The sequence below is a fragment of the Salvelinus alpinus genome, chromosome 2, assembly GCF_045679555.1.
Source record: "Salvelinus alpinus chromosome 2, SLU_Salpinus.1, whole genome shotgun sequence".
Taxonomy (NCBI): Eukaryota; Metazoa; Chordata; class Actinopteri; order Salmoniformes; family Salmonidae; genus Salvelinus; species Salvelinus alpinus.
Genome location: NC_092087.1, coordinates 108,388,766 through 108,412,771, shown reverse-complemented (window position 1 = coordinate 108,412,771; position 24,006 = coordinate 108,388,766). Strand labels below are relative to the sequence as shown.

At 40.8% G+C, this 24,006-nt stretch overlaps 2 protein-coding genes across 3 annotated transcripts in view; one reads left to right on the top strand and one right to left on the bottom strand.

Moving 5' to 3' along the window:
• Positions 1-24,006, top strand: part of LOC139548885 (zinc finger protein 180-like) — a 53,251-nt gene that overhangs the window by 11,520 nt on the left and 17,725 nt on the right. Inside the window, exon 1 of one of the 2 annotated variants that reach the window (XM_071358816.1) lies at positions 20,534-21,322. The exons of the other annotated variant lie outside the window; for it this stretch is intronic. Within the exon in view, the coding sequence (XP_071214917.1) occupies positions 20,941-21,322 (382 nt within the window). The 5' untranslated portion in view covers positions 20,534-20,940. Of the gene's footprint in view, positions 1-20,533; positions 21,323-24,006 lie in introns of those variants that run through there. 2 annotated transcript variants of the gene reach the window in all.
• Positions 3,614-15,366, bottom strand: LOC139548118 (zinc finger protein 135-like). Its single transcript, XM_071357506.1, has 2 exons — positions 14,788-15,366; positions 3,614-6,093 (listed from the first exon to the last, which is right to left on the bottom strand). The coding sequence occupies exons 1-2, from the start codon at positions 15,131-15,133 to the stop codon at positions 4,715-4,717; spliced, it is 1,725 nt and encodes a 574-aa protein (XP_071213607.1). The 5' UTR covers positions 15,134-15,366; the 3' UTR covers positions 3,614-4,714.

The following is a 24,006-nucleotide window of genomic DNA, read 5'->3' as shown; positions in this document are numbered from 1 at the left end:
TTAGCACGTATAAGCTCGTTAGCATGTATAGCTCGTTAGCACGTATAGCTCGTTAGCACGTAGGGCTCACTGATTGGTGACACCTCGTTAGTCAGTATGTGTAACACCAGTTCTTTTGTTTGCCTCTTCTTGGGCAGATTTAGTGGGTCTCATGGTGGGGGACTTTTATGTCCCAGTTGTTGTTACTAGTCAACTTTCAGTGGACACTGAGAGCAAAACTGCAACATTATGTTATAATACTTTTATTGCATCAAATGGTTGTTTTATGCAACAGAATAGAGGGTTCTTAGAACTATTGTGTCTGTGTGTTCTACTGAAGATGGGCCTCTGGGAGAAAACACTGACAGGACCCTTGTGACCCATTCTATACATCTGTTGTTGGTCATGTAGGTTGAAAGGGGTGTATCTTGGCTGTAAAAGACCTTTGTACTTTTGTCTTGTGGCTCTCAACAAATCATCTGGGGGTGATTTGTCGACCAGCCATCATTATCGTAGAGCACTCAATTGATTCACTTTATATGTGTACGTTGTATTGACCTGCTCCTTTATTAAGTGAATAAAGATTTAGTTTAAGAAGTTTGTCTCAGTTGATATGAAAGAAATTAACCACATTTGGGGATGTTAATCTTCACTTGGTGACCGCTCGTGACGACCTGGGTAAATGGTGCACGAGGGATCCTTCTAACTTGGGATCTCAGGGAGACCACACTTCGGGAACGGAGCAGATGGACCCACCTTTGATCTGAGAGGCAGTGAGCCGAGTCGATACAAAATCTCAAACCTTTTCTTTTTTTTTAAAGAGGTGAGGGAAACACGCAAAGTGTAGTAGTTAGAAAAGCCTCGTAGTGTGTATTCCTGTGTGAGGGGGGTACCTTGGAGGTGTAAACAGGGCCCAGTCAGGAGGCTCTGAGTGTGTATTCCTGTATTTTTCCAGTATGGGAGGAGTTGCTAGATTTATTGAATAAACCTTTTTCCATAAAGTTAGTGAACCAAGGTGGCTGACTAGCTGTTGATGTTGAAGAAGCGTCCCGTCCACTAGATTATACGTCACAGTGGCAGAATCACCTGAAAGACGCACATCGCCATCTGCTGACTGGAGTTGGTATCGCAGTTGAGAAAATACTTTCAGACAAAAAGCTAAAAAGCGACTGCATCTAAAAACCAATGACTCCCTTTGAAAACGGGCGATGTGGCGTCAGAAACATGTATTATAGTGTAAAAATGTACTACAAAGTGCAGCTAAACAGAATAACTTTGGTCATACCCAGTCAGCACGTGACGTCCAAGGACGTCGAATTATGGGCCATATCAGGTCTGTCTGTAGTGGCCGCTATTTCGCCCCAAAATAGTAATCACAAATTTGGCTGTGTGTAACTATGTAAATGTCTCTCGGACAAGGTGAGTTTTATCAATATACACTCTTAAAAGTAAAGGTTCTTGGAGTATCCTTTAGGGGTTCTTCAAATTGAAACTGTGGGGGAACCCCTAAAAGTTATTTGAAGAACCTTTTGTGGGAACCCCTATAAGTTCTTTGACAAACCCCTTATCATGGTTCCTCAAAGAACCTTTTGGGGTTCATTTTTAAACTCCCTGTCCACCCTCCCTCCATTATAAAAACATATTTTAATAATAATAGCAGTATTGACAATATTGATTTAAATAATTCCTTGTTTATTTACTGGCACCACAAATATGAATTAATATTTACAAAACAATTTACCAAACAAAACACATTGCAACATTTCTGCAGACATGTCAGACCATGATAAATAATACATTTACTTTGTATAGTGCTTTTCATGACATTTAAAATATATAAATAATGATGTACAATAAAAACAACATACATTAAAAATGAATCATAGGTAAACTAACAATATTGTAGACTTGATGCTAAATACAGATTTTTCAGCTTTAGTGTGTATATCATATTCACTTAGTTATGTTAGGAAGTTTGCCATCTTTATGACCAGCCCTTGTAACTTCACCCCAACTTCTCTTATCCCCAGAACACAGTAACTTATAAGTGTTTTTCTGATATTTTGGGGAAATTTAAGGAATTTTTTTTTTAAAACAGCCCGAGCAGAGCCCCAAGTCCCATGGGGACGTCCTCGAGGGCGTGGATGTTCTCCCCATCAAAGGCCAGCGGGATTTCACTCTCGTGGTGAAATGGATTTCCGCCGATGTGCAGTAAAGGAGTGAAGAGCGGTGAAATCTGTGTCAACAAAAGTAAGAAAAGATTAATACACATACAATTAACAAAGAACATAACAAATGTTCAGCTGTAGTTTTATATCAGCATGCACACCTATGTTTATGAAGAAACAGATGATTGGTGCATAGGCATACCTTGTCATTTCTGAAAAGATCATTTGTACACATTTGTATGCTAATAGATGTCAGTTTGTATTGACTGCTATGTAGGTTAAATGTACACTTCAAATGCAGCTGTCCTACAACATATCTGTACCTTCTTCTTGATCCCAATTGCATTGTGTCCATGTTCTGTCCTATAAGAATTTCAAAGGAAGAGAAAATGTGTAAAAGAATAGTCTTACAAGCATTAAAACATATATATATATATATAAAATAAATATTGAAAGATAAATGGCATCGACATACAATGTAATGTAAAATAGAAGGACATATTGGAGAAAGCACTAGCCAATACAGTACTGTCATACAGTAACAGTACTGCCATACAGGCCTAATATCACATTTCAAGATATCTTTGTACACAAACGGCCTCCTCCACGTCTCCTGATGTACTGGCCTGTCTCCTGGTAGCGCCTCCATGCTCTGGACACTACGCTGACAGACACAGCAAACCTTCTTGCCACAGCTCGCATTGATGTGCCATCCTGGATGAGCTGCACTACCCGAGCCACTTGTGTGGGTTGTAGACTCCATCTCATGCTACCACTAGAGTGAGAGCACCGCCAGCATTCAAAAGTGACCAAAACATCAGCCAGGAAGCATAGGAACTGAGAAGTTGTCTGTGGTCACCACCTGCAGAATCACTCCTTTTTTGGGGGTGTCTTGCTAATTGCCTATAATTTCCACCTTTTGTCTATTCCATTTGCACAACAGCATGTGAAATTTATTGTCAATCAGTGTTGCTTCCTAAGTGGACAGTTTGATTTCACAGAAGTGTGATTGACTTGGAGTTACATTGTGTTGTTTAAGTGTTCCCTTTATTTTTTGAGCAGTGTATAATATGACTAAATGTGTTTCTTTCTGTGTTTCAGGGGCAGTAAAGAAATGGAACAGCAAGGCCACAGAACATGACATAAGCAGAGCTGTGGGAGACATCCTCAAGCCCCTGGTAGAGCCGGGGGTGGTGTTTACCACTCCACCAGCAGAGCTGTGGGAGACCACCTCAAGCCCCTGGTAGAGCCGGGGGTGGTGTTTACCACTCCACCAGCAGAGCTGTGGGAGACCACCTCAAGCCCCTGGTAGAGCCGGGGGTGGTGTTTACCACTCCACCAGCAGAGCTGTGGGAGACCACCTCAATCCCCCGGTAGAGCCGGGGGTGGTGTTTACCACTCCAACACTCCTTCAGCAGGCTGGAAAAGTGATACTGTTTTTCATACTAAGTGGGAACAAGAGTCTGTTGATTGGTCATTGGGTTCATTAGTTGAAATCAAATCAAGCTTTATTTATACAGCACATTTCAGACATGGATGCAACACAATGGCTTCACAGGAAAAAACAATGAAAATATATTTGACTCAATTTATAAGGATTGTTAATAAAATTGATTACAGACCGATTTATTATACAGCGTCCATGTGTATAAGCTGCAAGTACGTTGAAATTAAATAGTTTTCTTTTCAACTTTCAAGTAAAACCAAACTTATATTGTATGTCGGGCATAGTCTTATTTTCAACGACATTTTGCAAGGTGGGATATCCCCAATGTCACAGTTTAAACGTGTCCAAATCAATAGTCCAAATGCAGAAACAGTTTGTGATAAATTGAAAACCTAAATGTAAAATGTACTATATACACAAACATCTGCCACAATAATCAGATTACTTAAACAAGCTCCTTATAAACTGCACAAGCACCAGAAACGCTGTTGTTTTGACAAGTAGCAATAAATCAATGATATCGATTAGGGGGGAAATCAGGTTGTACGTGCTGTTGAAACTAACATCTAAAATAACACATGGAAATGGGAGATATATTTTACCTCACTGGTTAGAGGACAACATGCAGAAGACAGTCAGCTACATTTTGGAGTAATGCATTTAAATGTAGGGGTCGCTAAACAAAGGAACGCAACACTTATTTGTCATAACTCATCGATATCATGTTGAAATCAATTGTGTGACAGAAGGGAGATGAGGTTGCACGTCCTGTTAAAACTAACAGCTCAAAAACCACACGGAATCTGGGAGTAATGTGTACATCCCTGGTTAGTGGACAACTTGTAGAAAACAGCTCGCTACATTTTGAGGTGTTGCATTTTGATTAAAGTGGGTCACCAACGTTGTAAGTGTAACACAGCTCTTTTTGTGTCACTTTTTTGTTAAATAACATAAATAGTACTCTTTCAATTCAGAGCCTGGAATTTTCCCAAGTATAATATCCATATCACGCTGAAATCAAATGTATGGGGCAAACGTTTAGGGTTCTACATTGTGAAATTCCTTAAAATACTCCTACTACATTGTGACATTAATTAATTGATATCACGAAATAACTCATTCATGTATGTATTGTCTGATGTTTGATCAGACATCTTTTATCAGAGTATCTCTTGTCACACTGATCACAGCTATAAGGTTTCTCTCCTGTGTGCATTCTCTTGTGTAGAGACAGATGGCAAGATTGACCAAAACTCTTCCCACATTGACCACAGCTAAAAGGTTTCTCTCCTGTGTGTGTTCTCTGGTGCACTGTCAGCTCTCCAGATTGACCAAAACTCTTCCCACATTGACCACAGCTATAAGGTTTCTCTCCTGTGTGTTTTCTCTGGTGCACTGTCAGCTCTCCAGATTGACCAAAACTCTTCCCACAATGACAACAGATATAAGGTTTCTCTCCTGTGTGTGTTCTCTGGTGTAGAGTAAGAGAGCGAGATGTTGTAAAACTATTCCCACATTGACCACAGCTGTAAGGTTTCTCTCCTGTGTGTGTTCTCTGGTGTTGAGTCAGATGCCAAGATTGACCAAAACTCTTCCCACATTGACCACAGCTGTAAGGTTTCTCTCCTGTGTGTGCTCTCTGGTGTTGAGTCAGAGTTTTAGATTCAGCAAAACTCTTCCCACATTGACCACAGCTATAAGGTTTCTCTCCTGTGTGTGTTCTCTGGTGCACTGTCAGCTGGCCAGATTGACCAAAACTCTTCCCACATTGATCACAGCTATAGGGTTTCTCTCCTGTGTGTATTCTCTGGTGCACTGTCAGATCTCCAGATCGACCAAAACCCTTCCCACATTGATCACAGCTATAAGGTTTCTCTCCTGTGTGTGTTCTCTGGTGTAGAGTCAGATGGCCAGATGTAGTAAAACTCTTCCCACATTGACCACAGCTATAAGGTTTCTCTCCTGTGTGTATTCTCTGGTGTTTTGTCAGATGGCCAGATGTAGTAAAACTCTTCCCACATCGACCACAGCTATAAGGTTTCTCTCCTGTGTGTATTCTCTGGTGCACTGTCAGCTCTCCAGATTGACCAAAACTCTTCCCACATTGATCACAGCTATACGGTTTCTCTCCTGTGTGTATTCTCTGGTGTAGAGTCAGACGGCCAGATGTAGTAAAACTCTTCCCACATTGACCACAGCTATAAGGTTTCTCTCCTGTGTGTGTTCTCTGGTGCACTGTCAGATCTCCAGATTGACGAAAACTCTTCCCACATTGATCACAGCTATAGGGTTTCTCTCCTGTGTGGATTCTCTGATGAATTTTAATGCCCGATGAGGTGAATCTCTTCCCACAGTCAGAGCAGCAGTGAGTTCTCTTCCCTGTGGATCTCTGCAGGTGTTTATTGAGGTGTTCTGATCTGGAGAGACTCTTCTCTGCCTCTTCAGCATCATGAAGTTGTTGAGGCTCCCCAGAGGATCCACGATAGTCCCGTCTCTCTCCTGTGTGAACAACAAAGTCAGATGATTAAAGGCCCACAACAGTGGAAATCCACTGTAAAAGGTGATGCCAACAGCGTAGCCATGATGTTGTACAACAATTGACGTCTGTAATGAATGTTAAAATTATTTGACAATTGTCTTAAAATGAGCAAGAATAGTCATATATTGTCATGTTTTCACATTAGTAGTAACATCTAAGATTGTAGACTAGAAATAATTTATTCATGTTGTTGAAACTCTAAGCAGTGTGCCAGACGACTTTTGGTCTCCAATATAGTATAGGCCCCTTTCTGTGTTTAATAAAATTGTATGAGGAAACCGATAGTTATGGATGTACTATATCTGCCTGGAGCAAAAATGGTGAGCAAAGATTTTAGTTTTTCACAATGTATTCTGAATGTGAATGGGGGAAAACTCAGGAGTAACCTCCATTTCCAGGTTGCTTATTAGTACATTTCACACTACTTTGGATTATAATTGTAAGGCTCGCTTGAATGTCCTGCTTAATATAATGTTTGCTACAGTATTAAGAACTGCGTTAATGACAGTATCCATTTGGGTGGTGTCAATAAAGTTATGATTTTTTTAAAGTATTTTTAATTAAATTTCGTTTTTCACCTTTATTTAAACAGGTAGGCCAGTTGAGAACAAGTTCTCATTTACAACTGCAATCTGGCCAAGATAAAGCAAAGCAGTGCGACAAAAAAACAACAGAGTTACACGTGGGATAAACAAACGTACAGTCAATAACACAATAGAAAAATCTATATACAGTGTGTGCAAATGGAGTAAGGAGGTAAGGCAATAAATAGGCCATAGTAGCGAAGTAATTACACATTTTGAAATTAACACTGGAGTGACAGATGTGCAGATGATGATGTGGAAGTAGAAATACTGATGTGCAAAAGAGCAAAAAAAGTAAATTAAAAAAAATGGGGATGAGGTAGGTAGTTGGATGGGCTATTTACAGATGGGCTGTGTACAGCTGCAGCGATCGGTAAGCTGCTCAGATAGCTGATGCTTAAAGTTAGTGAGGGAGATATAAGTCTCCAACTTCAGCAATTTTTGCATTTCGTTCCAGTCATTTGCAGCAGAGAACTGGAAGGAAAGGCAGCCAAAGAAGGTGTTGGCTTTGGGGATAACCAGTGAGATATACTTCCTGTAGCGCGTGCTATGGGTGGGCGTTGCTATGGTGACCAGTGATTTGAGTTAAGGCGGCCTAGCAAAGACTTATAAATGACCTGGAGACAGTGGGTTTGGCGACGAATATGTAGCGAGGGTCAGCCGACGAGAGCAGTGGTATATGGGGCTTTGGTGACAAAACGGGTGGCACTGTGATAGACTGCATCCAGTTTGCTGTGTAGAGTGTTGGAGGCTATTTTGAAAATGAAATCGCCGAAGTCAAGGATCGGTAGGATAGTCAGTTTTACGAGGGTATGTTTGGCAGTGTGAGTGAAGGAGGCTTTGTTTGCGAAATAGGAAGCCAATTCTAGATTTAATTTTGGATTGGAAATGCTTAATATTAGTCTGGAAGGAGAGTTTACAGTCTAGCCAGACACCTAGATATTTATAGTTGTCCACATATTCTAAGTCAGAACCGTCCAGAGTAGTGATGCTAGTCGGGCGGGTGTGGGCAGCGATCGGTTGTTGATTGATCGGTTGTTCTTATCGGCTGTTGAGTCTGCTGATAAGAATACGGTGATTGAAAGAGTCAAAAGCCTTGGCCAGGTCGATGAAGACGGCTGCACAGTACTGTCTTTTATTGATGGCGGTTATGATATTGTTTAGTAATTTGAGCGTGGATGAGGTGCACCCGTGTCCAGCTCGGAAACCGGATTGCACAGCGGAGAAGGTACGGTGGGATTCGAAATGGTCAGTGATCTGTTTGTTAACTTGGCTTTCGAAGACTTTAGAAAGGTAGGGCAGGATGGATATAGGTCTGTAACAGTTTGGGTCTAGAGTGTCACACCCTTTGAAGAGGGGGATGACCACGGCAGCTTTACAATCTTTAGGAATCTCGGACGATACGAAAGAGAGGTTGAACAGACTATATATATATGTATATATATCTATATATATAGATATATACCTTAATAAAAGGCACATGATAGCCAGCTTGGAGGTTTCCAAAAGGCATTCAGGCCAAAGAGTTTAATCTTGGTTTCATCAGACCAGAGAATCTTGTTTCTCATGGTCTGAGAGTCCTTTAGGTGCCTTTTTGGCAAACTCCAAGCGGGCTGTCAGGTGCCTTTTACTGAGGAGTGGCTTCCGTCTGGCCACTCTACCACAAATGCCTGATTGGTGGAGTGCTGCAGAGATGGTTGTCCTTCCGGAAGGTTCTCCCATCTCCACAGAGGAACTCTGGAGCTCTGTCAGAGTGACCATCGGGTTCTTGGTCACCTCCCTGACAAAGGCCCTTCTCCCCCGATTGCGTAGTTTGGTCGGGTGGCCAGCTCTAGGAAGAGTCTTCCAAACTTCTTCCATTAAAAAATGATGGTGGCCACTGTGTTCTTGGGGACTTTCAATGTTGCAGACATTTTTTGGTACCATTCCCCAGATCTGTGCCTCGACACAATCCTGTCTCGGAGCTCTAAGGACAATTTATTCGACCTCATTGCTTGGTGTTTGCTCTGACATGCATTGTCAACTGTGGGACATTATATAGACAGGTGTAATCACACACAATATGATTTCATGTGGCACAAACAAAAACACAAATTCTCAGTCAAAAATATAAGTCAGAATACAGCCTTTCTATTCTCTCATTTGATTTCAGGATCTCTGAATGTTCTTCCACACAGAGAGCAGTGGTAGGACTTTTACCGTGTTTATCCTCTAATGCTCCTTCAGGCTACTTGACCAGGTAAAACCCTTTCCAGACTGGGAGCATTGGAAAGGCTTTTCTCCTCTGTATCCTCTCATGAGCTTTAAGGTACGCCATTCGTGAATATCTGTTTTTACATTGGGAGCAGAAAATACTTTTCTCCTGTGTGTATTCTCTCATGCCTTTTCAGGTTAGTTAACATAGTAAAACTCTTTCTACACTGGGAGCATTGGTGTTGTCTCGCTGGTTTGGGCGTCTCTGGGTCTGGTTCCCCTGAAGGACTCTTCCCGCTGTCAGAGTGAGAGTCTGGTTTCTCTCCTTGCAAAGACACACAGAGTATGTCGTTAAACAGAGACCTAAATGAAACCTCCACATGATAAAACGGTCTTCCTATGAAGTTTAATCTAGACTAGATCCCTCAATAAAAGAGCAGAACTGATCATCACAGAGTGGCTGTAGTGCTTTGTAGGCTGGGTAAATCCATTTGAATTCAATACATTTTTGACAGCATCCCTTTTGATTAAAAAAAATCTTTCCTTACATGTTTGACTATGGAAGAAGTGGTAAGAAAGTGACTTCATGTAACTGAATGTAAAAATATTCATGAGATATACAGTACCAGTCAAACGAGTGGACACACCTAGTCATTCAAGGGTTATAATTATTTGTTTTACCATTTTCTGCATCGTAGAATAATAGTGAAGACATGAAAACTATGAAAAAACACATGGAATCATGTAGTAACCCAAAAAAGTGGTAAACAATTCTAAATATATTTTAGATTTTTCAAAGTAGCCACCCTTTGCCTTGATGACAGCTTTGCACACTCTTGGCATTCTCTTAACCAGCTTCAACCTGGAATGCTTTTCCAACAGTCTTGAATGAGTTCCCACATATGCTGAGCACTTTTTGGCTGATTTCCTTCACTCTGTGGTCCAACTCATCCCAAACAATCTTAATTGGGTTGAGGTCAGGTGATTGTGAAGGCCAGGTAATCTGGTGCAGCACTCCATCACTCTCCTTTTTGGTCAAATAACTCTTACACAGCCTGGAGGTGTGTTGGGTCATTGTCCTGTTGAAAAACAAATGATAGTCCCACTAAGCGCAAACCAGATGGGATGGCGTATCGCTTCAGAACGCTGTGGTAGCCAGACAGGTGTGTGCCTTTCCAAATCATGTCCAATCAATTGAATTTACCACAGGTGGACTCCAAACAAGTTGTAGAAACATCTCAACAATGATCAATGGAAACAGGATGCCCCTGAGGTCAATTTCAAGTCTCACAGCAAAGGGTCTGAATACTTATGTAAATAAGGTATTTCTGTTTTTTATTTTTAATAAAAGTAAAAAAAATTCTCCAAACCTATTTTCTCTTTGTCATTACGGGGTATTGTGTGTAGACTGATGAGGATTTTTATTTATTTAATCCATTGTAGAATAAGGCTGTAACGTAACAAAAGATTTAAGTGACAAAAAAGGGGGTTAAAGACATGTAAAAATATAGATATAATTTTTCACATCTCTTAGATATCAGACAGACACTTCAGAACAAACTTCCTTTAGATGTTCTGGGAGAAACAATGTTACTATGGTTACTGTTGTTCCATGTTGTGAATGTTATCCAATGTGTTACTATGGTTACTGTTGTTCCATGTTGTGAATGTTATCCAATGTGTTACTATGGTTACTGTTGTTCCATGTTGTGAATGTTATCCAATGTGTTACTATGGTTACTGTTGTTCCATGTTGTGAATGTTATCCAATGTGTTACTATGGTTACTGTTGTTCCATGCTGTGAATGTTATCCAATGTGTTACTATGGTTACTGTTGTTCCATGTTGTGAATGTTATCCAATGTGTTACTATGGTTACTGTTGTTCCATGTTGTGAATGTTATCCAATGTGTTACTATGGTTACTGTTGTTCCATGTTTTGAATGTTATCCAATGTGTTACTATGGTTACTGTTGTTCCATGTTGTGAATGTTAACAAATACGTTACCATGGTTACGGTTGTTCCATGTTGTGAATGTTATCCAATGTGTTACTATGGTTACTGTTGTTCCATGTTGTGAATGTTATCCAATGCGTTACCATGGTTACTGTTGTTCCATGTTGTGAATGTTATCCAATGTGTTACTATGGGTTATAGCAGTATGGACTGTTGTTCCATGATGTGAATGTTATCCAATGTGTTACTATGGTTACTGTTGTTCCATGTTGTGAATGTTATCCAATGCGTTACCATGGTTACTGTTGTTCCATGTTGTGAATGTTATCCAATGTGTTACTATGGTTACTGTTGTTCCATGTTGTGAATGTTATCCAATGTGTTACTATGGGTTATAGCAGAATGGACTGTTGCTCCATGTTGTGAATGTTAACCAATACGTTACTATGGTTACTGTTGTTCCATGTTGTGAATGTTATCCAATGTGTTACTATGGTTACTGTTGTTCCATGTTGTGAATGTTATCCAATGTGTTACTATGGGTTATAGCAGTATGGATAAATATTTTTTGTTGATACTTCCATGGGTCTTACAGTTCAAAATCAAATAGCAAAATTATCATTGGTATAACCTTCTTAAAACAGTACAATACAGGGGAAGCCCTGCATGTTGTTTAAATCTTCTTAAAACAATTCCATATAGCTTAGAAGAACCTCCCCCTCAGACAGGTCTAAGACTGTAATGGGTTAAAACTATCTGAGACTTACATTACTCTGAGACTAGTTATCCTGGGATCTAACATTACTCTGAGACTAGTTATCCTGGGATCTTACATCTTACATTACTCAGACTAGTTATCCTGGGGAATAGTTTTAATACATTTGCAAAAAATCTAAACCTGTTTTTGATTTGGCATTATGGGGTATTGTGTGTAGATTGATGAGGATTTAAAAAATAATCATCAATTTTAGAATAATGGGGTGCACCGAAATCACATTTTTGGCCAATATTCTCCTTGCCCCAAAAAACGATACCGATAACCGATATTTAAAATTTTAGCGGCCTTTTAACATTCTAGTACAGTTAAAAAGTTAAACACACACACACACACGGACGCAGCGGTCTAAGCCACTGCATCTCAGTGCAAGAGGCGTCACTACAGTCCCTGGTTCGAATCCAGGCTGTATCACATCCGGCCGTGATTGGGAGACCCACAGTAGTTGTCTGTTATTGGTGTAGAGCGGAACACAAACGAGAGGGATACCACATGTGGATAGGAAGACACAAATTATCATTATTACTGTAAAAATTTCATTTAAAATCCAGCAATTGAACAACTTTAGCTCTCTAGGTCAAGCCAGTAGGTTACAGTAGGTTGTATCTCTCTTGGTCATGCCAGTAGGCTACAGTTGGTTGTAACTCTCTAGGTCATGCCAGTATGCTACAGTAGGTTGTATTTTTCTAGGTCATGCCAGTAGGTTACAGTAGGTTGTAACTCTCTAGGTCATGCCAGTAGGCTACAGTAGGTTGTATCTCTCTTGGTCATGCCAGTAGGCTACAGTAGGTTGTAACTCTCTAGGTCATGCCAGTAGGTTACAGTAGGTTGTATCTCTCTAGGTCATGCCAGTAGGCTACAGTAGGTTGTATCTCCCTAGGTCATGCCAGTAGGCTACAGTAGGTTGTATCTCCCTAGATCATGCTAGTAGGCTACAGTAGGTTGTATCTCTCTAGGTCATGCCAGTAGGCTACAGTAGGTTGTATCTCTAGGTCATGCCAGTAGGTTACAGTAGGTTGTATCTCTCTAGGTCATGCCAGTATGCTACAGTAGGTTGTAACTCTCTAGGTCATGCCAGTAGGCTACAGTAGTTTGTAACTCTCTAGGTCATGCCAGTAGGCTACAGTAGGTTGTAACTCTCTAGGTCATGCCAGTAGGCTACAGTAGGTTGTAACTCTCTAGGTCATGCCAGTAGGTTACAGTAGGTTGTATCTCTCTAGGTCATGCCAGTAGGTTACAGTAGGTTGTAACTCTCTAGGTCATGCCAGTAGGTTACAGTAGGCTGTAACTCTCTAGGTCATGCCAGTAGGCTACAGTAGGTTGTATCTCTCTAGGTCATGCCAGTAGGCTACAGTAGGTTGTAACTCTCTAGGTCATGCCAGTAGGCTACAGTAGGTTGTATCTCTCTAGGTCATGCCAGTAGGCTACAGTAGGTTGTATCTCTCTAGGTCATGCCAGTAGGCTACAGTAGGTTGTATCTCTCTAGGTCATGCCAGTAGGCTACAGTAGGTTGTAACTCTCTAGGTCATGCCAGTAGGCTACAGTAGGTGGTATCTCTCTAGGTCATGCCAGTAGGCTACAGTAGGTTGTATCTCTCTAGGTCATGCCAGTAGGTTACAGTAGGTTGTAACTCTCTAGGTCATGCCAGTAGGTTACAGTAGGTTGTAACTCTCTAGGTCATGCCAGTAGGCTACAGTAGGTTGTAACTCTCTAGGTCATGCCAGTAGGTTACAGTAGGTTGTATCTCTCTAGGTCATGCCAGTAGGCTACAGTAGGTTGTATCTCCCTAGGTCATGCCAGTAGGCTACAGTAGGTTGTATCTCCCTAGATCATGCTAGTAGGCTACAGTAGGTTGTATCTCTCTAGGTCATGCCAGTAGGCTACAGTAGGTTGTATCTCTAGGTCATGCCAGTAGGTTACAGTAGGTTGTATCTCTCTAGGTCATGCCAGTATGCTACAGTAGGTTGTAACTCTCTAGGTCATGCCAGTAGGCTACAGTAGTTTGTAACTCTCTAGGTCATGCCAGTAGGCTACAGTAGGTTGTAACTCTCTAGGTCATGCCAGTAGGCTACAGTAGGTTGTATCTCTCTAGGTCATGCCAGTAGGCTACAGTAGGTTGTATCTCTCTAGGTCATGCCAGTAGGCTACAGTAGGTTGTATCTCTCTAGGTCATGCCAGTAGGCTACAGTATGTTGTATCTCTCTAGGTCATGCCAGTAGGCTACAGTAGGTTGTAACTCTCTAGGTCATGCCAGTAGGCTACAGTAGGTGGTATCTCTCTAGGTCATGCCAGTAGGCTACAGTAAGTTGTATCTCTCTAGGTCATGCCAGTAGGTTACAGTAGGTTGTATCTCTCTAGGTCATGCCAGTTGGTTACAGTTGGTTGTATCCAAGTGGAAACAATTATCAACCCAATGTGGAAAGTGTCAAATTTGGTCAACAACAAAATGAAGGGCTTATTTGCTACTTGAGGTTTACTTGATCCAACAGAAGTTTCGTAATGCTTAAGTTGTTATGTGGACACGTGACATACCGACAACTTTGATAAAAACACTATAGGAGTTGTCTCCAGATCGCTATGCATATTCATGCTAGTAGCTTAGCATCTCTCTCCATTGAATACAGGCGGTGCATATTCATGCTAGTAGCTTAGCATCTCTCTCCATTGAATACAGGCGGTTGACGACAAAAACCCTCATAGAATATAAACAATAGATTACAATAATAAGATGTATCCACCAATCCAAAGAAAGGGTAGGCGGGAGCTAGACAACCCGCAGTGCCGCTTTGTGGACAACGACTCCCCTTGTTAGGGCGGAGAGACATCTTGTCAGTACATCCATAATCTTTGTTGTAGCCAACCCAACTCTCACATGGCACTATTGGGGGCACGGTGTGTAGTAAAACATCACTACATTAAAATCGCTACCGTGCCCCCCAGTCTGCGGTCAGCAGATAGACCCTTCTCAAATATATATGTCAAGTCACTTTTTGGAAACGGAACGGAGAAAACAAGGGGTAGCTTGCTCTCTACGTCGTCTGATTCTAGACATATCAGTCATCATCCCAGGGCCCTCCGTTGAAGAGGTATTGACGAGCCAACTCGGAATATTCAAAGTTAAAAACACATTTAAGGCAGTACTTACTGGTGTTAATCAGATCTCCTATCTCCACCTCTTCATCTTCCAATGTGACAGTAATCTCTCCTTCCTTCTTCACTCCAAAAACTGCATCCTCCTCTTTCTCTTCCTCCTCTTCTTTTACTGTAAAATCCTCCTCCTCTTTCACTCTGAACGCGTCTTCCTCTTCCTTCACTGAAACGTCTTTCTCTTCTTCTTTCACCGTAACAGCCTCACCCTCTACTTCTTGTTTTACCGTGACATCCTCTTCTTCCTTCTCCTCTTTCACGACAATGTTCAGCCACAGACCCTCTTTCTCCGTCCAGCAGACCCCCTCTTCTTTAACGAGAGGGCAGATGTTTAGGGAGCTCATGGTCGGGGATGTTAGCTAGCTAGCTATCATTAGCGACTAGGCTAGTGCTAATTTAACCAGTCAGCTACTATAGCTGACTAATACAAAATAACGTAATATTAAATGATATTAGATACGACAAAAGTGTGTCTAAAACACAGCAGGTAATATACACCGAAAGAGTATAAATAGATTGAATCTTTCGGCTATGTTGGCTAGCAAGCTACCGGGGTGGTTGACGAGCTGTTTATGAAGAACCGTCCACTAGATTATACGTCACGCTGGCATCATCGCCTGAAAGACGCACATCGCCGTCTGCTGACTGGAGGGGAAACGCAGTTGAGGATCATATTTTATTTTCAGACAAAGATTATTTTAAATTGATTTAATTAAATAATACTATTATATTAAGACATACAAAGACAGGAATGTGTTGATTGATTAGTGCGAATAAAAAATTAGCAGCTAGCTACTGGTGTAACAATACATCATGTAGATGTATATAATGAACAGACTAGGTCTATACTGCTCCTACATGGTGTAACAATACATCATGTAGATGTATATAATGAACAGACTAGGTCTATACTGCTCTTACATGGTGTAACAATACATCATGTAGATGTATATAATGAACAGACTAGGTCCATACTGCTCCTACATGGTGTAACAATACATCATGTAGATGTACATAATGAACAGCCTAGGTCTATACTGCTCCTACATGGTGTAACAATACATCATGTAGATGTATATAATGAACAGACTAGGTCTATACTGCTCCTACATGGTGTATCAATACATCATATAGATGTATATAATGAACAGACTAGGTCTATACTGCTCCTACATGGTGTAACAATACATCATGTAGATGTATATAATGAACAGACTAGGTCTATACTGCTCCTACATGGTGTAACAATACATCATGTAGATGTATATAATGAACAGACTAGGTCTATACTGCTCCTACATGGTGTAACAATACATCATGTAGATGTATATAATGAACAGACTAAGTCTATACTGCTCCTACATGGTGTAACAATACATCATGTAGATGTATATAATGAACAGACTAGGTCTATACTGCTCCTACATGGTGTAACAATACATCATGTAGATGTATATAATGAACAGACTAGGTCTATACTGCTCCTACATGGTGTAACAATACATCATGTAGATGTATATAATGAACAGACTAGGTCTATACTGCTCCTACATGGTGTAACAATACATCTACATGAAGGAAAGAAGGAAAGAAGGAGAGAAATTCCACAAATTAACATTTAACAAGGCACACCTGTTAATTGAAATTAATTCCAGGTGACTACCTCATGAAGCTGGTTGAGATAATGCCAAGGGTGACTGCTTTGAAGAGTCTCAAATATAAATATATTTTGATTTGATTAACCCTTTTTTGGTTACTTCATGATTCCATTTGTGTTATTTCATAGTTTTGATGTTTTCATTATTATTCTCCAATGTAGAAAATAGTAAAAATAAAGAAAAACCCTTGAATGAGTAGGTGTGTCCAAACTTTTGACTCGTACTGTATGTAAATGTGATATTTCAGTTGTTGTTTTTGATACATTTGAAACATTTATAAAAACCTGTTTTTGCTTTGTCATTATGGGGTATTGTGATGTCATTATGGGGTATTGTGATGTCATTATGGGGTATTGTGATGTCATTATGTGGTATTGTGTGTAGAATGATGAGGGTAAATTATTGATTTAATCCATTTCAGGATAAGGCTGTAACGTAACAAAATGTGGAAAAAGTGAAGAGGTCTGAATACTTTCCAAATGCGCTGTATATATAGGGGCAGTAGTTAGTGACATCACTTCATGAAACAGGAGGTACAAATATATAACTTAGGTTCACAATATCAACATTCAATGCAATAAAATATATGACCAAGTGGAAACACCAGCCCAGCCACAATCCTAGAGGTTCACTGATGATCAACCTCCTCCTTCACATCTGACTCCTGATGATCAACCTCCTCTTTCACATCTGACTCCTGATGATCAACCTCCTCCTTCACATCTGACTCCTGATGATCAACCTCCTCCTTCACATCTGACTCCTGATGATCAACCTCCTCCTTCACATCTGACTCCTGATGATCAACCTCCTCCTTCACATCTGACTCCTGATGATCAACCTCCTCCTTCACATCTGACTCCTGATGATCAACCTCCTCCTTCACATCTGACTCCAGTGATCAATCCAGAGAGTCTTTTTTGATAGTCCCTTATTATACAAGAGACAAAATCCACAAATTCTACAGCACAACGGCAGAGTCATGTCTTCAGTGGAAAACTAACAATGACTCAATAACCCTTCTGGGAATGTTATGATGTCATAAAGTTAGGGAGGAGTTAGAAAGTTGGCTGTCAGAAGTACAGTTATACAATGTAAAATTACTTTTAATCTGTCTGTATGTATATTTCAAAACATGACATTTGAGGGTGCAGTGAGATACCCCAGATACTTTTCTCATCAATCATCTTAAAAATTATACTTAATTAAAACCTGGAAATCAACCAATCCACTGTTGTTAATTCAAAAGAAAGGTCAAATGCTTTATTATCTAAAAGTTGAAAGTGACGGAGAGAAATAAAATGGTGCTGATGCGGGCGCTGGCTGTCTTCTAGTGGGTCTGGGCAGGTGTGATGTAGTTAATGGAGATGGAGGTGTGTTCTAGTGGGTCTGGGTAGGTGTGATGTAGTTAATGGAGATGGAGGTGTGTTCTAGTGGGTCTGGGCAGGTGCGATGTTGTTAATGGAGATGGAGGTGTGTTCTAGTGGGTCTGGGAAGGTGTGATGTAGTTAATGGAGATGGAGGTGTGTTCTAGTGGGTCTGGGCAGGTGCGATGTTGTTAATGGAGATGGAGGTGTGTTCTAGTGGGTCTGGGCAGGTGTGATGTAGTTAATGGAGATGGAGGTGTGTTCTAGTGGGTCTGGGCAGGTGCGATGTTGTTAATGGAGATGGAGGTGTGTTCTAGTGGGTCTGGGCAGGTGTGATGTAGTTAATGGAGATGGAGGTGTGTTCTAGTGGGTCTGGGCAGGTGTGATGTAGTTAATGGAGATGGAGGTGTGTTCTAGTGGGTCTGGGCAGGTGTGATGTAGTTAATGGAGATTGAGGTGTGTTCTAGTGGGTCTGGGCAGGTGCGATGTAGTTAATGGAGATGGAGGTGTGTTCTAGTGGGTCTGGGCAGGTGTGATGTAGTTAATGGAGATGGAGGTGTGTTCTAGTGGGCCTGGGCAGGTGTGATGTAGTTAATGTTTGTATGATGTTGTCGTTTGTATGTTTTGTATTGTTTATAAAAAGATAATATAAAATATTTTTCCCAATGCAAAGTTACACCTCACTGTTCTATTTTTGGAGTTATTACATTAAACCAATCAGAATTCAGAAGAATGATAAAGTTACGTGTGAAGTAATATGGAGGACCAGCCTATTACCTATGATGTTAACTACAACAGAAATAACTTCAAATGTAGAACTTCAAATTAAACAATCGTTTGCTCTCATGACTTGAGTGATTAAAGTAAACCAACGTTTTGGAAATACATAACGCCATCTAACCAAATATCAAAGAATGTTAGCTATATGCAGTTATCTTAGCCAGCCAGCTAACATTAGCTATATACAGTTATCTTAGCCAGCCAGCTAACATTAGCTATATGCAGTTATCTACGCCAGCCAGCTAACAATAGCTATATGCAGTTATCTTAGCCAGCCAGCAAACATTAGCTATATGCAGTTATCTTTGCCGGCCAGCTAACGTTAGCTATATGCAGTTATCTTAGCCGGCCAGATAACGTTAGCTATTTAGCTAACTAGCTATTAGCCTAACCAGCATAGCCAATCAGCACCGAGACCATTTAGAACCAAACTAACAAAACCTAAACTTGTTTGCAGATCAAAAGATCAGAGACATACAGAATGATGGGAGAAAATGAATCTTCAGAAGCTTAAATAATAATGAGTAGTTATTTATGATATAAGGTGATTTGTAGAGCAGTCAGTTGGCCAGCAGTGTCGAACAAGCCCAATACCAAACCAATCAGGTGGTTGTTCGATTAAACGAAGCTTCAGACGTCATTGATGACGTTCTGCTGATAAGGCATCAGCACACTGCTTTGAAGTTTAATGCTTTCAAGGCCTCGTACCTCCGGTATCAAACATAACATCCCCATCGAAAAGTTGACAATACAAAAAGGAGCAAGCAGGTTGATTTCCTCTTTTGATTTGAGCCCACGGCAAGAAGGCACCAGAGCCCACCGTGCTAACGGGTTCCCTCTAGAAAACACAACCACACAGTTAATGAAAAGCATGAGGTGAAGCTTGAGCTAGATATCAACCTATCGAGCTAGTGTGACCTTCCTGGTCTCTCAAGTCAGTGAGTCAACACAGGAAGGAGCAATGGATGGATAATTCATTTATTTCCAAAGCTGCAATGATGGGACACACACAGTCTGGATGAATGATCAGTAGTGACGGGATATAAATAGCACTCCCACAGCAATTCTACATTAATCTGCCCTATAATATACTAACAAAAAACTATTGAAATGTCTATCAAAGTTATTGTGATCATATAGTGGATTTAACAATTCCTACTAATTCCTAATTTACTAGAATAAATGAATCAATTGTTTCCATGTGTCTCATATTAGCTACATCAGAATAAACTGTCATCCATTTTAGTATCAAAATATATCAAATTAACCTGAAAAATGACTCAATCTCCCCCTCTGGTGGCGAGGAAGTATAATACACCTAAACTTACAAAACCGGGCAAATAAACTGTCTGGTGTTCATGAGTTTATAAAACATGTACTTTATACATTTGTCATAAATTACCTGCATTGAAGAGACACACAGTGTGGATGAATGATCAGTAGTCGACAGGGTAAAAATAGCACTCCTAAAGAAGATGCATTTTCCAGTTAGATACCAACTTGAAAGAGGGAACTTTAGCATAAAACCCACATGGAAAACTGAGATTTGGCAAATAACATATAAAGAGAGGCTTATTTGACGCCAAACCAACAACAGTAGTTACTAAAACATAAATTGCTAATGTATGATTTAAAAGGTGGATTTTATGATGTAATGTCAAATTTATATATTTCTATCCCGGGACTATTCCATTTTGAACTCACCCACAGCAATTCTCCATAAATCTGCTGTGGATTACCCAGAATCCCGAAATAAATTAATACATATGTGATCATTCAAAAACATAACTGGTTGTGCTTATAGGGAACCAGATCGTGAACACAACTAAGTTACTAAGTCTTTAGCCACACTGTATTGTTACACTGGTGAGTAAAAACTTATGCTTCCTACACGAACTTTTTGTCTGAACATTATAATATATATTTTACGTCACACTAGCGTCATTGTCGCACATCTCCATCGCAGTCAGAGGTTCAGACTGAGCGTTACCCACTCCAGTCAGCAGATATCGGTGTGCGATTATAAGGCAATGCTGTTAGTGTGACGTATAATCTAGTGGACGGAACGCAATGCTGTTAGTGTGACGTATAATCTAGTGGACGGAACACTTCTTTCAGCAGCAGCAACAGTTATTCAGCCACCTCGGTAGCTTGCTCGACAAAATAGACGAACCAATAAAGCTCTGAAGACGCTTTAGTGTAGATTAGCCACTGTGTTTTAAACCCACTTCTGTCGTCTAGTTAGTTAGTTATCCTATTTCATTTCATATTTACGGTGTTGTTGTTATTATTCAGCTGGCGGGCTGGTTAAGTTAGCATTAGCCTAGCTAGCTAACATCTCCGACCATGAGTTCACTAAATTACTCTCCTCCTGCTGAAGAAGAGACGGTCTGCTGGACGGAGAAAGAAGCTCTCGTCAAAGAGGAGGAGGAAGAGAAGGATGTTACAATACAAAAACAAGTAGAGGGTGAGGCTGTTACAGGGAAAGAAGAAGAGGAAGACTCGTTCAGAGTGAAAGAGGAGGAGGGTGTTACAGTAAAAGATGAGGAGGATTCAGTTTTTGAAATGAAAGCGGAGGGGGAGATTACGGTCACATCGGAAGAGGAAGAAGAGGAGGAAACTGGATATCTGGGCCCGATTTCCCAAACGCAATTTAAGGCATCCAGTGGTTCTAAATATGAACTTAGCCATAAGATGGTTTTGAGAAACCGGGCCGTGGATACCACTGGTAAGTACTGTCTTAAAAACAGAGGTACAAACTCTGCAGTTGTTGAACTGATGTTTGGTGTTAAAGGGGAAATCGACAATTGCTACATCCATATTTTGACTTTTAAATTATTTATTTATAGCCATTGATTCTTGAAGAATATAACAAATGCCTCATGAGCTTAGTTCAACTGTTGTACCCCATCAGATCCCAAAATAAGCTTTTTTTTACTCCAATGTTTAGAAACAATGTAAATCAACAGCCTCAACATGGTTAAAACTATAATGTTGACGTCATGGATGGTCAGTCCTTGCATCCATAGTCTGTCTGAATTTGAGACTAGTTACATTTCTCCAACCCCATCATCTTATTACCAAAACAGTGGTGGAATTACAGCTTTGTTATTGGTTGAACTGCAGATTGGTTGATTGATGTGTGGCTTTTTTAAAGGGACAACCTAGTATTTAAACAGCAACAAAATGGCTGCCAAGAGACTTGGTTTGGTAAACAGCTGAGAGATGGGGCTGGAGAAATGTAACCACTCTCAAATTCATAGAGAAAGCTATTGTAGCAACCGTAACCCAACACCTAGGGACCTAGTCAAGAATTTCAGACATCTTGGCATAACAGTTATTAGGTGTTGGCTTGACAGTCGCTGGACCCAGGTTTGAGTCCAGCTCAGGGCTACCCCCTGAATTCACTACACTATGAATACAAGAACTGGCCATGCATGATGTCATAATGATAGTTTAACCAGGTTTCTAGGCTATATAGTATATTCTAGAATTCATCCATGATGTCATAGTGATAGTTTAACCATTAAAGGCAAGACATACCTAGATTCAATTACATTCATGAATTGGTTTGAAACCTTAAACCCTTCTCAATTTGGTGCCAAAATGGTTTGTCATGAAACACTTGTTTATTTATTTAAATGTAACCTTTATTTATTTAAATGTAACCTTTGTCCGGTTGTGATACAGCCCGGATTTGATCCAGGGTGTCTGTAGTGACGCCTCAAGCACTGAGATGCAGTGTCCGCTGCGCCACTCGGGAGCCAAAAAATCATGTTTCTAGTGCTGTCCCCAACTAAAATACATCTTGGTCAACCAAGAGTCATCTGTTCTTTCTACCAAGCGCCCCATGTGTTTATATAAAATCTGTATGTACTGAACTTGTCTGATGCTCTAAGCATGCTGTTTGATTAAATAAATAAGACACACAAATGACTAGAGTGAGCCAGTCGTCAACATAACCTGACCAGCGGGAGCCGGTCGTCAACACAACCCGACCAGAGGGAGCCGGTCGTCAACACAACCCGACCAGAGGGAGCCGGTCGTCAACACAACCCGACCAGAGGGAGCCGGTCGTCAACACAACCCGACCAGAGGGAGCCGGTCGTCAACACAACCCGACCAGAGGGAGCCGGTCGTCAACACAACCCGACCAGAGGGAGCCGGTCGTCAACACAACCCGACCAGAGGGAGCCGGTCGTCAACACAACCCGACCAGAGGGAGCCGGTCGTCAACACCACCCGACCAGAGGGAGCCGGTCGTCAACACCACCCGACCAGAGGGAGCCGGTCGTCAACACCACCCGACCAGAGGGAGCCGGTCGTCAACACCACCCGACCAGAGGGAGCCCCCCTCCCCCCTCTGCTGTGTGATTTCTACCAATCTGTGTGCCAGTTATGATTTTCATATGCACATATTCGTGGAACAGTTTCATTTAATTTATAATAGTATCTCAAAATTATTGTCTGTGATTAATCTACATTCTATCTAAATCTAAATGAAAATGATACAAATCTAAGAGTAACTTTTATTGCCATTGCCAACTATGTAAAAAAAAATAGCCTACATAAAGACAACAATAGAAAATATTTAGCCTGGATATTGTTAGCCACTGCTAGTGTCCTTTACCTTTTTAGCTCAGACACCAGCCGCTTTTAGCCAGTCTACACAATACCCATAAAGCTAGTCAGCTAGCTGGCTAATGTTAGCTAGTCTGCTAGCTGGCTAATGTTAGCTGGGTCAGCTAGCTGGCTAATGTTAGCTAGTCAGCTAGCTGGCTAATGTTAGCTAGTCAGCTAGCTGGCTAATGTTAGCTAGTCAGCTAGCTTGCTAAATCACGATTTTTGGAAATGAACTTCATGATAAAAAAATGCAGAATCGTTTTTCTCTACATGAACTAACATTCCTGTCAACTGTGCATGTTTTTGCATGATTCATTTTGACGTTATAATCCCTTACATTTGCTTCCATCCTAGTATTTCTGTCCGCCATCTTTGATCCAGTTCAGTTCTGTGTAGGAGTACCCCTATCTCCTAGTATTTCTGTCCGCATTCTTTGCTCTAGTTCAGTTCTGTGTAGGCGTACCCCTCTCTCCTAGTATTTCTGTCCACCATATTTGATCCAGTTCAGTTCTGTGTAGTGGTACCCCTCTCTCGAAGTATTTATTTCAGCCATCTTTGCTGAAGAAAGTCTAACAATCACTAGTGCAGCAGCAGCAGCCTCCCCCGGTCCTAGTGCTGGCCCTATAAGAAGTTTAAGATGCGATGGAATGGTTGACGAAAAAAAAAAAAAAGTCACAGTCAAAATATATAGACTGATATTGATATATTTAGGGGGGGGCTAATTAATATTTTAGTTCTAGCGACGTCTCTGGTTCCTACCCTTTAACTTTTTGTCTGAAAATTAAATAT